Source organism: Alligator sinensis, unplaced genomic scaffold (genome assembly GCF_000455745.1).
Source record: "Alligator sinensis unplaced genomic scaffold, ASM45574v1 scaffold1777_1, whole genome shotgun sequence".
Taxonomy (NCBI): domain Eukaryota; kingdom Metazoa; phylum Chordata; order Crocodylia; family Alligatoridae; genus Alligator; species Alligator sinensis.
In genome coordinates this window covers 107,461-120,482 of record NW_005843174.1, presented here as the reverse complement: position 1 = coordinate 120,482, position 13,022 = coordinate 107,461, and the positions used below count along the sequence as shown (strand labels likewise).

General features: G+C 42.1%; 2 protein-coding genes across 8 annotated transcripts in view; one reads left to right on the top strand and one right to left on the bottom strand.

Moving 5' to 3' along the window:
* Positions 1-2,265, bottom strand: part of GPR171 (G protein-coupled receptor 171) — a 2,684-nt gene extending 419 nt beyond the window's left edge. Inside the window, 3 exon segments of the mRNA XM_014526849.2 lie at positions 1-2; positions 4-776; positions 2,190-2,265. The exon segment at positions 1-2 is cut by the window's left edge and continues 419 nt beyond it. Coding sequence (XP_014382335.1) covers positions 1-2; positions 4-722 — 721 coding nt within the window. The 5' untranslated portion in view covers positions 723-776; positions 2,190-2,265.
* The window catches only part of MED12L (mediator complex subunit 12 like), a 226,121-nt gene that overhangs the window by 105,781 nt on the left and 107,318 nt on the right, over positions 1-13,022 (top strand). The window lies entirely within an intron of this gene.

Genomic DNA, 13,022 nt, shown 5'->3' with positions numbered 1-13,022 from the left:
CTGTAAGGAACAAAACATATTATGTAGCCTGCAGTTATTAATAAAATATTGACCAGGGCTTTCTTCACACTTGCATAACTCTTACTGTATTTGTTTTGATAAAGTTGTCTGATAATGAGGCAGTTGGAAATAAGTATCATGGCTGAAAAATTGAGGAAAATTGCTGTACATATGAAATTAGTAAACACGTGCCAGTCTCTTCCAAATTCTGTTTTAAAATCAATGCATCCAATGGTAGGCTGTTCCTTGATTGTTCTGATTGGAATTGCCATGTTGGGCACCATTATAAGGAGCACCATTATCCATACAACAGCAGATAACATCTTGGCAAAACCAGGTTCCTGGATTCGATACACTTTGTAGTTGTGCATTAACTGTAGACACCGGTCCATGCTTACAAATCCCAAAAATATAATTGACAAATACATGTTAATGTAGATGAGACATGCTGTAAATTGGCAGTGGAATATTTTCAGTTTCCAAGAAGCAATGCCTATGTCGACAGCTATTTTAACTGGCAATGCCAAAGTCATCAGGAAGTCAGCTGTTAGCAGGTTAATTAAGTATATGCTGATACACTTTTGGTTTTGATTCTTTTGTGTGAATGCCCATAGCGCAAAACAACTCCCAATAAATCCCGTGAGGAAAATCAAATAGTAAAAATAGGAAAAGGGTTCCAGTTGATTATAGATATTGCAATTCGAGACATTGCTTAAGGACATATTAATTGTCTTGTGGACACGTAGGTGTTTTTGCTGTTATAAGATATCCAGAACCTGCGAAGTAATAAAAGTAAGACATCAACTTTCCTCAGAACAGCACAAGTTTATCAATACGAGAAATGTGTTCCACTAAAATTTCATTAAGATGTGTGGCCAGACTTGTACTTTTTAAATAGCCTTTAATAATTCACATTACATTGTAGAGGTTTTGTTTATATTCAAGCAATTTCTTAACGTAGCCTGAAACTATTGTTGCAAGCATGTTGATGTCTACGAAACTTTACTCTCATGAACATCCTCTTTAAGTCACACTACTGTAGGGTAAATACAACTATATTTGCAAGGTCATGTAGCTCGTTAATAAGGGCCACCACACACACAGTTTTTTTTTATGCCAGTACTTCACCTCAGAAAATTAGTGAATATTTATAAAATACTTGGCCATAAAATATAGCATAGGAGCATGGGAGTTAACAATAAGAGGTCAAAAGCAACAAAAAGGTACATCTAACAGAAACAGCTGAATTTAGCTATAAGCACTAACACTTTTGGTTAAGCAAGGAAAAGACACTGAATGTGTTATCAATCTAAGAAAACCTTTCTAAAGAAGCTGTCAAAGGTGATTTGGTTGCCTCATTTTTGCTTTTATCAGACTGTAGAGAGAAAAGAAGATGTATTTGCTTAGATTATGTATGTATGTATTTTCTTTATTGTAACTAGCTGTATCAACTGTTGCATATCAGGGTTTTTCTTTTAGTTGCATTGATATGAGTATTGGAGAGAGAGAATTGTTTGACTATCTAAGAAATGAAGATAGTGAATGAGTCTTGTATAGCCTCACCCTTAATTTCTTATTTATATAGTGCAGACTCTTCCATTTGCTAAAGCTTGTCCATTTTACTGATCAAATGTAAATTTAGGTTGAATGCTCAAATGGTATAGTTTTACTATATGATACAACTAAAAGACCTGAACTGTAGCTATGCTGTTGCATTAGCAGAAATATAATGATGATAAAGGAGGTTATTTTGCTACAAAAATATACGTTTAACTTGAGGTCAGAAAAAATAGCTCTTTTTCAGAGCCAGCAGAAGGTGAAAGTGGCAGAATCCTCTAATGGGAATGGAGTTTTGATGTTGTTCCCCAGTGACCCATCTGATTTATTTCCAGATAGATTCTAGAATGAATTTTATCTAGTACTCTGGCAGCCCAAGTGAGATGAAGGGCTATCTTTTGTGGAATTAGAGTAGATGTATTTTAAGCATACAATAAAGTAACACAGTTTGTGCTATGAAAAATGCTGTTTTTAATGTACTGTCTTCTAGCTTTTCAGTGCATTTAGCATATTATATAATTCATAGTGTGTGTGTGTGTGTGTGTGTGTGTGTGTGTATATATATATGTATATATATGTATAATATACCAAGCTATTTTTAAGCATGTAAAAATATTTAAAAAAATACATACCTTCCTTCTTATTGTTTAGAATCTTGTAGGCATCAGAGTCTAAAGTGCTTGATTAGCCTCAGCAGGTAGTTGCCTCATTGTCAGACAGTGTGCTAATCTCTTATCCTTCAGTGCATTTGCTGGTTGTAAAAAGTCTGTGGTTTTTAAATGTGTTGATTGACGCAATTAGAGCCAGCATTCAATTGCTAAACCACATGGAAGTTACCTAGAAGAGATATGACAGAAAAACGTAAGTGTTCACGGAACCTCCAAAACTGCCTTTTTCCTCTTTCAGAGCTAATGTTATAAAAAATGTTTTATTTGCTAAAGACAGACTGCAGCTGTCATGAGGCTGTGCCCACATCTGTGAACTTGTGCACAATCTTCTGGGTATTGTGCATTTGACTGGGTAGAGCCTGGAGTAGATTGGGGACAAAAAACAGCCAGAGGAAAAAAAATCCTTTTTAACTTCTGATATGTTCATATCCAGTTGTAATGCATTTTCACACTTGAAGCTTTTGCATGGCATTTGAAGGAAAATAAAATATCAAGAGTCTTGCATCTTGATACTTTCTTGTATCAGATGGCCTTTGTGGTCTGTAGTCTCAGTAATATATAAGATTTTAAAACTTAAAGATAAAACAAATAAACAACTTTATTTAATGAAAAGCTAGGGACTAATGACTTTTTTTTATCCTGATCTTTTGCTTAGTTCAAGACATGAACCTTATGGCATTCCTCCTAGGAATCAAAAGTGTAAAACAAACAAACAGCCCCTTATAAATAAGGTTTCTGAACTCAAGAAAAAAGTTGAAGCAGTAGAACAAGGGTTGAATTCAGCCATGTGGCCTGCAGTGCTTAAGACTACTATAAAGAGAAACTAAAGTATGAAGCTGACAGTTGGTGCTCTAGTAGGGAGAATACCCAAGAATTAACAAAATTGAGCCTATGCTCTTTGGGAGCAGCTACCAGCTTTAGCAAAACTTTATTTTTTACAGAACTGGGCTAAGTCTTTGCATCAAAGCCTAAAGGAAACCATGCTAAGCTTGTCTAGTTTCAGATTTAGTCATGAACTCAAAACTCAAATTGTGTTTGTCAAAACATTTGTGAAACTCCATAAACTTGAGTGATCTTGGGTTTCATTTTAAACAAATGTGGGCTGATTTATGGCTTTCCATACAAGTCATACTAAATTTATGATTCTCCATTTTTCCCCCACGAAACCCGAAGCTCTCAAAAATGAATTTCATGTTGAGACTTTTGGATTGAAGCTGAACCTTAAAAGAAGTTCCGCAGGGTTCAAAAGAGGAAGAAAATGCTCAGGAAAACCTGCATAGGGAAATCTCCCTAGTGTTTCATACTGGTTATTCATAAAGAGAAGAGGCGTGGGATTATCTCCAAATTTACAAATAATAATAAGCAGCATAACATCATTGTATGGTGTGACTTCTGGCTGAGCAGTACTGATGTCTGATGGTCCCCAGTTTGGGCAAGTTTACTATATTTACCTGAATACAAGGTAACTTCAAATTCAAGGCAAGCCTCCCCCCCCCCCCCCCAACAACTCTATACATGGAAAATTTGTAAATTAGAATTTAATTAGTGGAAGGTCATATTCAATTTGCATTCCCCCCCCCCCCACTGCTGTGTCAGGGAAAGCAGTGGCTGGGGGGGGAGGGGCCAGATCCATATCTCTTGTTCCTGTGCCCCTAGTCTACCCCTGCTACCTGATCCCTGCCCCCTTGCCCCTTCCATGCCTGTATCTCCCTACCTCCCTCTCCCTGCTCACCCCTCTTCTTGCCTTCTGCTGCATCGTTCTTCTCTGGAGCAGTTAGCAGCAATAGTGGCCCAGGCCCAGCCCAGCCTGGCTAGGAAGAAGTGATGGCAGCTCTTGGCAGGTCAGGGCTGGAGGGATTGGAGCCAGAGCAGAAGGTAAGGGGGATGTGGGGCAAATGAGCCATTCTGGCCTGGGGCAGGCAGTGGCACAGATCTGGCTTTGAGCTGGGGCTAAAGCTGAAGATGAACCACTTCCTGGCCTGGGCCAGTACTCAAATCCAAGACGAGGCTTTTGTTTTCCCCTGTGTATTCCTCTCTACTCCCCACCCCCCTCGAATTTAAAAGATCCATTTAGATTAATAAGGGCTGGGCAATAATTTAATGCGGAGGGCCGCTTACTGAGTTTTGGCAAACCATCGAGGGCCGCATGACAGGCAGCCAGGGGCACATAAATACTAATTTTGTAAGTTTTTTAGGGGCCCCATGGGCTGGATAGAATGGCCTGGCAGGCCACATTTTGCTCACCCCTGGATTAATAGATTATAGACACAACTGGTAATGTGGTTGAGATACAGGCTGCCAAGCAATTCCTATAATAAACCTTTTTTTTCTGTAGCTTAAACCCTTTAGATTTTTGCGCTAAATTTTTTAATTTTGATTATCTCTGAGGTTTTTTATTTTTAAGGGAAAACTTCTGTCAAAATGATCTAGTTGCTTTTGCAAACAAGGATGGGGAAATGGCTTTCGAGGGTGTTTTGCTTTTGTTTTGTTTGTTTTAATATACATATGTAGCCTTTTCTTTTGAAAATGATCTAGTGCAGTGGTGCTCAGTAGACCTGTGAGAATAGGGAGGTATTCGATTCGGATTTGGCCAATTTGGAGGACAGTGATTCAATTCGGAGATTTGGATCACTGTCCCAAATCAATTCAGCTGAATTGCCTTCGGAAGATTCGGCACTGATTCAGGGAGATTCGGCCTTAGACTATAATGGGAAATCACTAAAATACCTACAACCTTGTCATTTTTTGGCTGATTTGGATACAAATTGCAGGGATGGTAGCTGTTTCTGAGGGCATGAAGCCTGCCAAGTTTCAAGGAGATAGTTTTAGGGGTTTCTGGGAAACTGTACCTCAAACTGCTGAAAGCTAAACTCGTGCTGCGTGTGTGTTAAGGCAGATTTAGATGAAAACAGCAGGGACGGTAGCCCCTTCTGAGGGCATGAGGTCTGCCAAATTTCAAGGAGATAGGTGCAGGAGTTTCACTGCCAGGGAAAACACAGCTTTCTTCTTAAAAAACGTGGGGAGAAAAAAGAAGCGAACAAATATAAAATGAAAGAAAAGGATTGGATAGGGATAAGTAGAGGGATTCTAATAAGTAAGCTATATCCAATCCTTTCCAAGAACAGAAAGTAGCAGGAGATTGACTAGGTAGGAGCCCCGCCAGTCCAGTACCTTTCAGATGCTGTGCTCAGGCAGAAACAACTTGCAAAAGGCACAGAAAGCTTGCAGACAGAGGCTTATGTGCTGTTTCTACGTTCCTCACCCAGAGCCCTGTGATTGGAAGGGGACTTGGGGATTGGCCAGCTAGAGAGGTCAGTCTTTTCCCCCCTGCTCCCCCTCCATCTTCTCAGTTTCTGTTCCCCTGAAAGACTGTCTTCCAAATTTCTGAATCTGCTCAGAATTGATTCGGAGGGGTGTTTTTGTCTCCCAGTTCAATTCGGATTTGGTGATTCGGCCTCTGAATTGGGCCAGATCTTCTCCGAATTGAATCATGGACTGAAGCTTCGCACGCCCCTGAGCTCTGCTCAGCCTTTTGCCCCCTTATGCTAAAAGTGATGGGGGGCTGGTCCGTAGGATCAGATTTCGCATATCAAAATCAGAACCTTACATCTGGATTGGACTGTGCGCCAGGCAGAATTGGGCTGTGCAGGCCCATGTCTCTCTCTGCCTGATTCTGCGTGCTAAGATTGGGGCCCTGGGCTCTGTACCACCTCTGTCCAGTTGTGAATGCCAGGATCAGGGCCCAGGGTCTTGTACCATCCTTGCCCAGTCCCGAGTACCAGGATCAGAGTTTCAGGCCCTGTATCGCCTCCATCCAGCCTGGTATGCCTGGATCAGGGTCCTGGGGCTCTGCACTGCTTCTATTCTACCCCAGATGGTGGGATTGGACCCCGTGCTGCCTTGCCTACCTGTATATAGCATGCAGGGCCTTGACCTACAGGCCTTGACCCATGGAAGAACCTATACTTATGACAGCATGTTTCTTTCCTGACCTTGAAAGGGAACAACATTTCTCTGCATCTTGCCATTTTCTCTGATGTCAGCAAATATGAGTAAACTCAACTGGAAAAAGTGTAGACCTGTCCATTTCCCTCTCCCCCACTCCACCACCCAAACCCCACTGGTTCACCCAGAGGATAATTATTTACTATTGATGTCTGAAGGGGCAGGCATCTGTGCCGATGGTCTAAAAGTTCCATACCTCCTGCTAACTAGTCTGAGTGTCAGTATGCTGCCTGCCACATGATAGGGTTTCTGTTTTTTTTAGTTTACTTTTTAAAAAGCTGGGAAATGCAGTGCAATGGCATTTTATGTGTAAATAGTATTAAGGTTCCAGAGTTGTCCCCTGGACATTTGGGAAATAACAGAATTAAGCTTGCCTCTACAGTCTTACTTCAGCCTCCCTGAGTATAATGCTGTATCGTATAGTATCCCATATTATTTATCCTTGAGGTACTTCTGCCTTTTTCAGTGGATAGAGATGGCAGTGACCACTTAATCAGTTGCTAGTCAATTTTTTGCTCTGTGTGTGGCCTCAGGCCTGATTTACTGCTGAACAGACAAAACTGTTAGTTTACTCAGGGGCTTCTCCGAGAAGCTCATCACAACAATATCCAAGTTTTTCATGAGTATTAATTTACTTTCACATCGCCCCCCTGAGATAAATGGGTGCTGCCCCTTTTTCATAAGTGGCAAATAGAGGCACAGAGTGATCAAGGTCAAAAGTATTTGCTAGTTCTTGATGCCCATATGGGGGCACCCAAGCTTGATTTCTCCACCCCAAGTATTTAACCTTATAGAGCGCATCATTATGTTCAAAGTGCACAGTTCAGGGACAGCTGCATACTCTACATATTTTGCCGGATTGGACTCTAAGCTAAACTCGGGCATCTATGAAAAGAGGATTTTGCAATTACTATTGACCTGAGAAAAGTTTGATTTCAGTGAGTTGCCTAGCAACAGAGGAACTCTGACCGAGAAAGCTATAAATCCAATTCTGTATGCAACATCCAACTGCCTTAACTTGGAGACTATCCTTTCTGTTCTTACAATCCCCTGTCTCATTCTCTAAACATTTTCCACCTTCTGCAGCTTATCAGGCAGGAGGTTTTGAGATGGACTAGAGTTTTCTTTACAACACACTTTATTCATTGTTAGAACAGCTCTATTGTGTTCACTGAATGAGGTAGGGATCCTCTGGAAAATATGGCATCTGACCATGGAGTTTAACGAATGCATTGTACTGTATATGAGGACAAAGAGGTTGAATTGAACTTGCATGAACAATGTTAAGTCTGATACTTCCTAGCTTTTAAGTGCATTGAAAACTATTAATTCTTTTGGTTTTGTTTGTAATAAACAGATGTTTTTCATTGGCCTCATGATCACTAGAAAGAGTTTGAACATCATTAGTAAGACCAGTCATTTTAAGGCACCTCTATTTGGAGGCAGTACAATGTCTCCCAGCTTCTAAAATAAGAAAAAAGGATATGGATCCTTTCATAGAGAGGTGTTAACAGCATTATTTTGGACTGTAAAGGAACGAAAGCTCTTTTTCAGATTGGACAAAACATGGCCTGTGGGCCATATGTGGCCCACCAGGCCATTTTATCTGGCCTGCGGGGCCCCTAAAAAAGTTAGAAAATTAATATTTATCTACCCCTGGCTGCCTGTCATGCGACCTTTGATGGCTTGCCAAAACTCAGTAAGTGTACCCCCACTCAAAATAACTTCCTGCCCCTGCTCTATCTATTGTAGCCCTTCTTGTCAGGATGAATAATATTAATAAAGTTGGGAATTTTGTGGTTTAATTGGAGGTATTAATATTTGAATCCGGAACACTTGCATCCACATCTCTTTTGAGACCTTTATTCAGGAAGACACTTGAGCATAGGCTTAAATGCTTTTCTGAAGTAGTACCTTAACGATCACTTCTAATCAAATTATTGATGCACAAGCCTTTATGTATTTTGCATCCACACAGGCTCAGTGACTTTTCTCTTTCAGAGTGACAAAAGATTGTTGTTGCTACTCTGCTTTTCCACCTTGGTAATACTAAAAGTAGCTTTGTACTGATGAGAGGATGGTCCAATGAGCAGGTGACTGTAACTTTGTTGTTGTTCTGCATTAGCTCTCTAGCTGCCTTTTGTTGCGAGAGCAAGAACTCCACTTGTTTGGGTATTTCAGAACAATATATAGATGGAAAGAAGTAGACAAAGAAAGAACCTGAAATTTGATGTCCCAAATACTGTATTGCAGAATATGTGATGTAAGTGGACATGATATCTTGACATAAAGGACAGTTGCATAACGACCCTTCTAATATTGGGATATAGGAGAACAATATATTCAGAAACATTTTCTGGTATGAAAGAGATAGTAATGCCACAGGGCTTTTGGGAGGGCGAGTTACCTGTGGGAGAAATGCAGCTGTGTTTTGTTTTTTTTTATTTATTTTTTTAACCTTTCCTTTATTACTTGCCCCCCAAGTATTGTTATATTGTTAAACGCAGTTAAAGATTTAACGTAGCTCAGACAACTTGTGTGTGTATGAGATTTATATTTTCAATCATCCTAATGTGGAGCTAGATGAAATGTTTAATTTTTTAATTCTGGATTTATGTTGGCATCTAATTACATGATTATAAGTGCTGATCCCTCCTTTTTCAAATGTACTTTTTTTTCTTCCCAGGAACTGATTGTAATGTAAGCTTTATAAATCTAGAAATTGGGAGAATAGAAAAAATGAGATATAAATATTTTATCCTTTTGAAGTGGCATTACCAATTTTCATGCATGTCATTTTTAGGGAAACTGTTCTCTTATGATTTTAATGTTTGTTTATAGGGGGCTTTGACACCATTTATGCTATCCCTGAATCTTTTCAAGGAGGACCCTACCCTCCTTTAGGGTAATAGGTCAAAAAAGTGGCTTGTGTTTCTTCTAACTTTTATACATGCCAGCTAGCAAGGGCAGCACATTACCTGCTGCTCCTAACTTTCATTTGATAAATTCTGATTATGACCCTATAATATGTTCACATATATGAAAAATTTAAGAGACCTTGACACCAAGAGCATATGAATTGTGAGCAGGAATATCTATTTTTGGGAAGGGATTAAAGATTTAGTTAGGCTAAATACAGACAGTCAAAAAGCCTGAGGCAGTATCAGTTCAATCTAGGCAGCTTCCTTTAAGCTGCCTAGGTTGAACTGATAACAAACTGAACTGATATTCAGTTTTCAGTTGGAAAAGGCAGGGGGAGGCCTGCACTGACCCAGGTCAGTAGGCAGGGGGTGTTCAAGCACATCCCCTAGCTTGCTGGCCATTGCCAGCCCAGCCAAGTGTCCCAGATTTGTCTCCCCAGTACATGCCCCCAACCCCCTGCTGTCCTCCCCCCCTCCGGGTCTCCCTTCCCAGTTGTTGATTGCTTCAGCCACTGCCACAGGAGGGATGGAGAAGTCCTCTGAGCCAGGTGCCTGCCCATGCAGCCCAGCATGGGGGCACCAGGGAGCCCTCACCTTGGGAGGGATTCTCGCAGCTCCAGGTAGCTGAGGGGAATTCTTCCCTCCTAAACCCCAGGGCCTCTTGCCTGAGCTGCTGCAAGTCTCAGAGAGAGCCTGGGGTAGCCACAGGGAGTGGAAAGAAATTCTTCCACTCCCCTGCAAAAAGTTTACCCTCAGACTCGTAGCAACTCAGGCTGTAGAGGAGCAGGGCAATTTTCCTCTACTCTCTAAGGCTGCCCCAGACTACCCCTGAGACTCTTAGCAGGTGAGGCAAGCAGCCCTGGGGTTTGGGAGGGGAAGAATTTTCCTCACCTCCCAGTGGCTGCCCCAGGTTGGGGTGATGGGAAGCTCAGCAAGGCAGAAACTTGCTGGTGTCCCCATGCTGGGCTGCATGGGCAGGGACCCAGCAGGGAGGACTTCTTTCCCCTCCTTCCTGAGGCAGTGGCTGAAGCAATCAGCAGCTGGGAAGGGGGAGGGGGAAGGGCTGCTGAGGGTTGAAAAGCCCCCACCACAGGGGCTTTTCTCCCCACAAATGCTGTGTAGACCCTGGCTAGGGTGTCTGGGGATTTGTTCCCTTGCCCTGTTTCTATGGGCTGATGGACACAGGCTGGAAAGAAGCAGAGGAGTGAGGCAGTCCCTGTTCCACTGGAGCAGATGGCATAGCCCAGGTCTGCAAAGCATCCTGGGATGCTGGGGGACTGTGAGTTAACTTGAATTGGGAAAGGGATCTGGGACAGAAGTTCCATAAACTGATTTGACCTAAATCAGTTAAGTCTGATACTATATTCAGCTAGGTTTATCTTCAGTTGGTTGTCGCCATTTTGAAAGCAGTTTATGTACACTGAACTTCTGTTCTGTTACAGATGTAAAGCAGTTTCCCATCATTTAAACTGGTTTATGTGTAACTTCTGTCCCTAGCCTTAGAATTAAATGTACAGAATTTTAACATATTTTGTAGTTCAGTATACCTTGTGTTTTTAAGGCTTTAAATCCCCTCAAGGAGGGTTCTGCTTTGTGTTTGTGAGTATTCTATGTGCAAATGGGGCCATATGAAAATAATGAGAAGACTTTAAGTATCCTCAAGCTGTGCTTCCTAACTGGCAATGACAATTATTTATAAGTAGCCACTATGATAATGTAAGAGAACAAAGAAAATGCTTGCTAGACTGCAGTGTGGTATTCTATAACTTGTAATTAGTTTAATCTGGGGTTGATTAATGCAGTGTAACTGATTTTTATTAGCTCTGTTAACAAAGATGCTGCTATGAAATGTGTACCATTCATAAAATGGGTATATGCACTGGAAGACATAAGTATTAACTGAGAGAAATCTTGCAAACACTGAAGTCAGTGGGAGTTTTGCTACTGACTTTGGTAGAGCCAACTGTGCATTGAGGAAGTTTGCCCCGGGAGGGGGTGGGGGGAGGGGTGTGAGGAGTGAGCCTATAAAACTGATGTTGGCAAAAGGGTTCTCACTTACTGAGTTTAGCTCCTGCTCCTGAAAATCTCTGCTTTTTTTCAGTGATGGAGAAATCATGAATCTAATTTGCAGCCCTACATCAGAGTGTTAGCATTAATAACCCATCGAATATTAATGGAGACATTGCTGTTTTCCACTACAGCTTTGTGATGGCTTCTGCTTTATCATTAGGGGTGCACTGATAGACGTTTTGGGGACTGATACCAATAAGGAGGTGCATTGTCTGATATGGATCTGATTTCCGATACAACTGAGTCCAGCTGGTAAGTCTTGTGGTGAAAGGGTAGGGGTGGAGGGAAAGCGTGTGGTGGGGGGCAGATCAATCCCCCCTGGGGTGAGGGAGGGAGTGGGGCTGGGGCTGGGGTAGGTGCTGTCCAGCCAGGGTGGGGCAGGCATGAGATGGAGCTGTGGCTCATCCGGTGGGGTGTGGGGGGCAGGGGAGAAAGGCAGCTCCCGCTGCTCTGCGCCGCTTGTCTGGTGGCTCCCACTGCTCATCTGGGAGGCTATGGTGGGGGATGGGATGTGCCCCAGAATCTGTGTAGGGCGGGCTGCAGCTGTGGGCTGGGATCAGGCAGCGTGCTGTCACTACCCACCCTGAGTACAGTGCAGCATGGCCTCTGGCGCCAGCCCACAGCTGCATCTCGCCATGCCCTCCCTGCGCAGATCTGGGGGCACATGCTCCTCTCTGTGCCCTCCCAGATGAGCAGTAGGAGCCACTGGACAAGCAGCGCGCAGCGGCAGGAGCCACCTGCCCCGCCCCGCCTCCCGATGAGCCATGGCTCCATCCTGTGCCCACCCCGCCCCAGCTGGGCAGCGCCTATCCTAGCCCCAGCCGCACTCCGTCCCTCACCATGGAGGGGCGTTGATCTGCCCCTGTACAGCCCTTCTCTTCCCCTTCCTTTTCACCACAACTGACTTACCATTACCAGCTGGACTCAGCTGTATCAGAAATCAGATCACTATCGGCCGATATGCCTCCTTAAGAATTGGGTATTGGTATCGGCCCCCCAAATGTCTATCAGTGCACCCCTAATAAAGATAAGGTTATACAAATTAGGGATGATTTTCATTTTAAATTGTCATTACTCTCCTCAGTTATCCATTGCTTTAATTTTATGTAGCAAATAAGGAAGCTATTTATGGAAGTTGTTGGGTGTTCTTGCCATGTCTCTCCTAAAATCCATAGCAAAGCAGTAAAATAGGAATTGAATCCTTTTCCACTTCTGCCAGACAAATATTTTTGTCCACTACTAATAGGAGAGAATCTACATTTCAGATACTTCTACAAGTTAAGAAAATCTTCGGGAACCATAGAAATGAACGTTCTTTTATGGAATTTTTTAAAAACAGTTTGTATAAAAGATTATGATGCACATTTCTCTAAAGGTAAGGGAACTTTGGATACGTAATTTTGGTGCAGGACCACTTCCAATTCAAACAATAAATACAGGAAACCAAATGGCTTTCAAGAAATGCGAGTAGCTTACTTTCTAGTACTCTGGTTCAAATATTATATAGGTTAATGGTGACAAATAGCCATTGCCCTGGGTTTGTAGTCTCAAAGCAGGTTAAAACAGGGATTCGTTATGATCTTGGCAAACATGGATTCAGTGAATGTGTATTTATTTACTGATCTTTAATAAATCCCATAGACTTGTCACAGGATACCCTATTTTAGTTAATCATGTATAGAGATTGTGAACTGCTCTTTCACAATGAGACACTGTCCTATCAGAATAGCAGTAAGGCATTTTGACAGTATCCATGTTAGAAATACCTCTTGTTTGTTTTCCAGTGCTATAGTTTTGATGA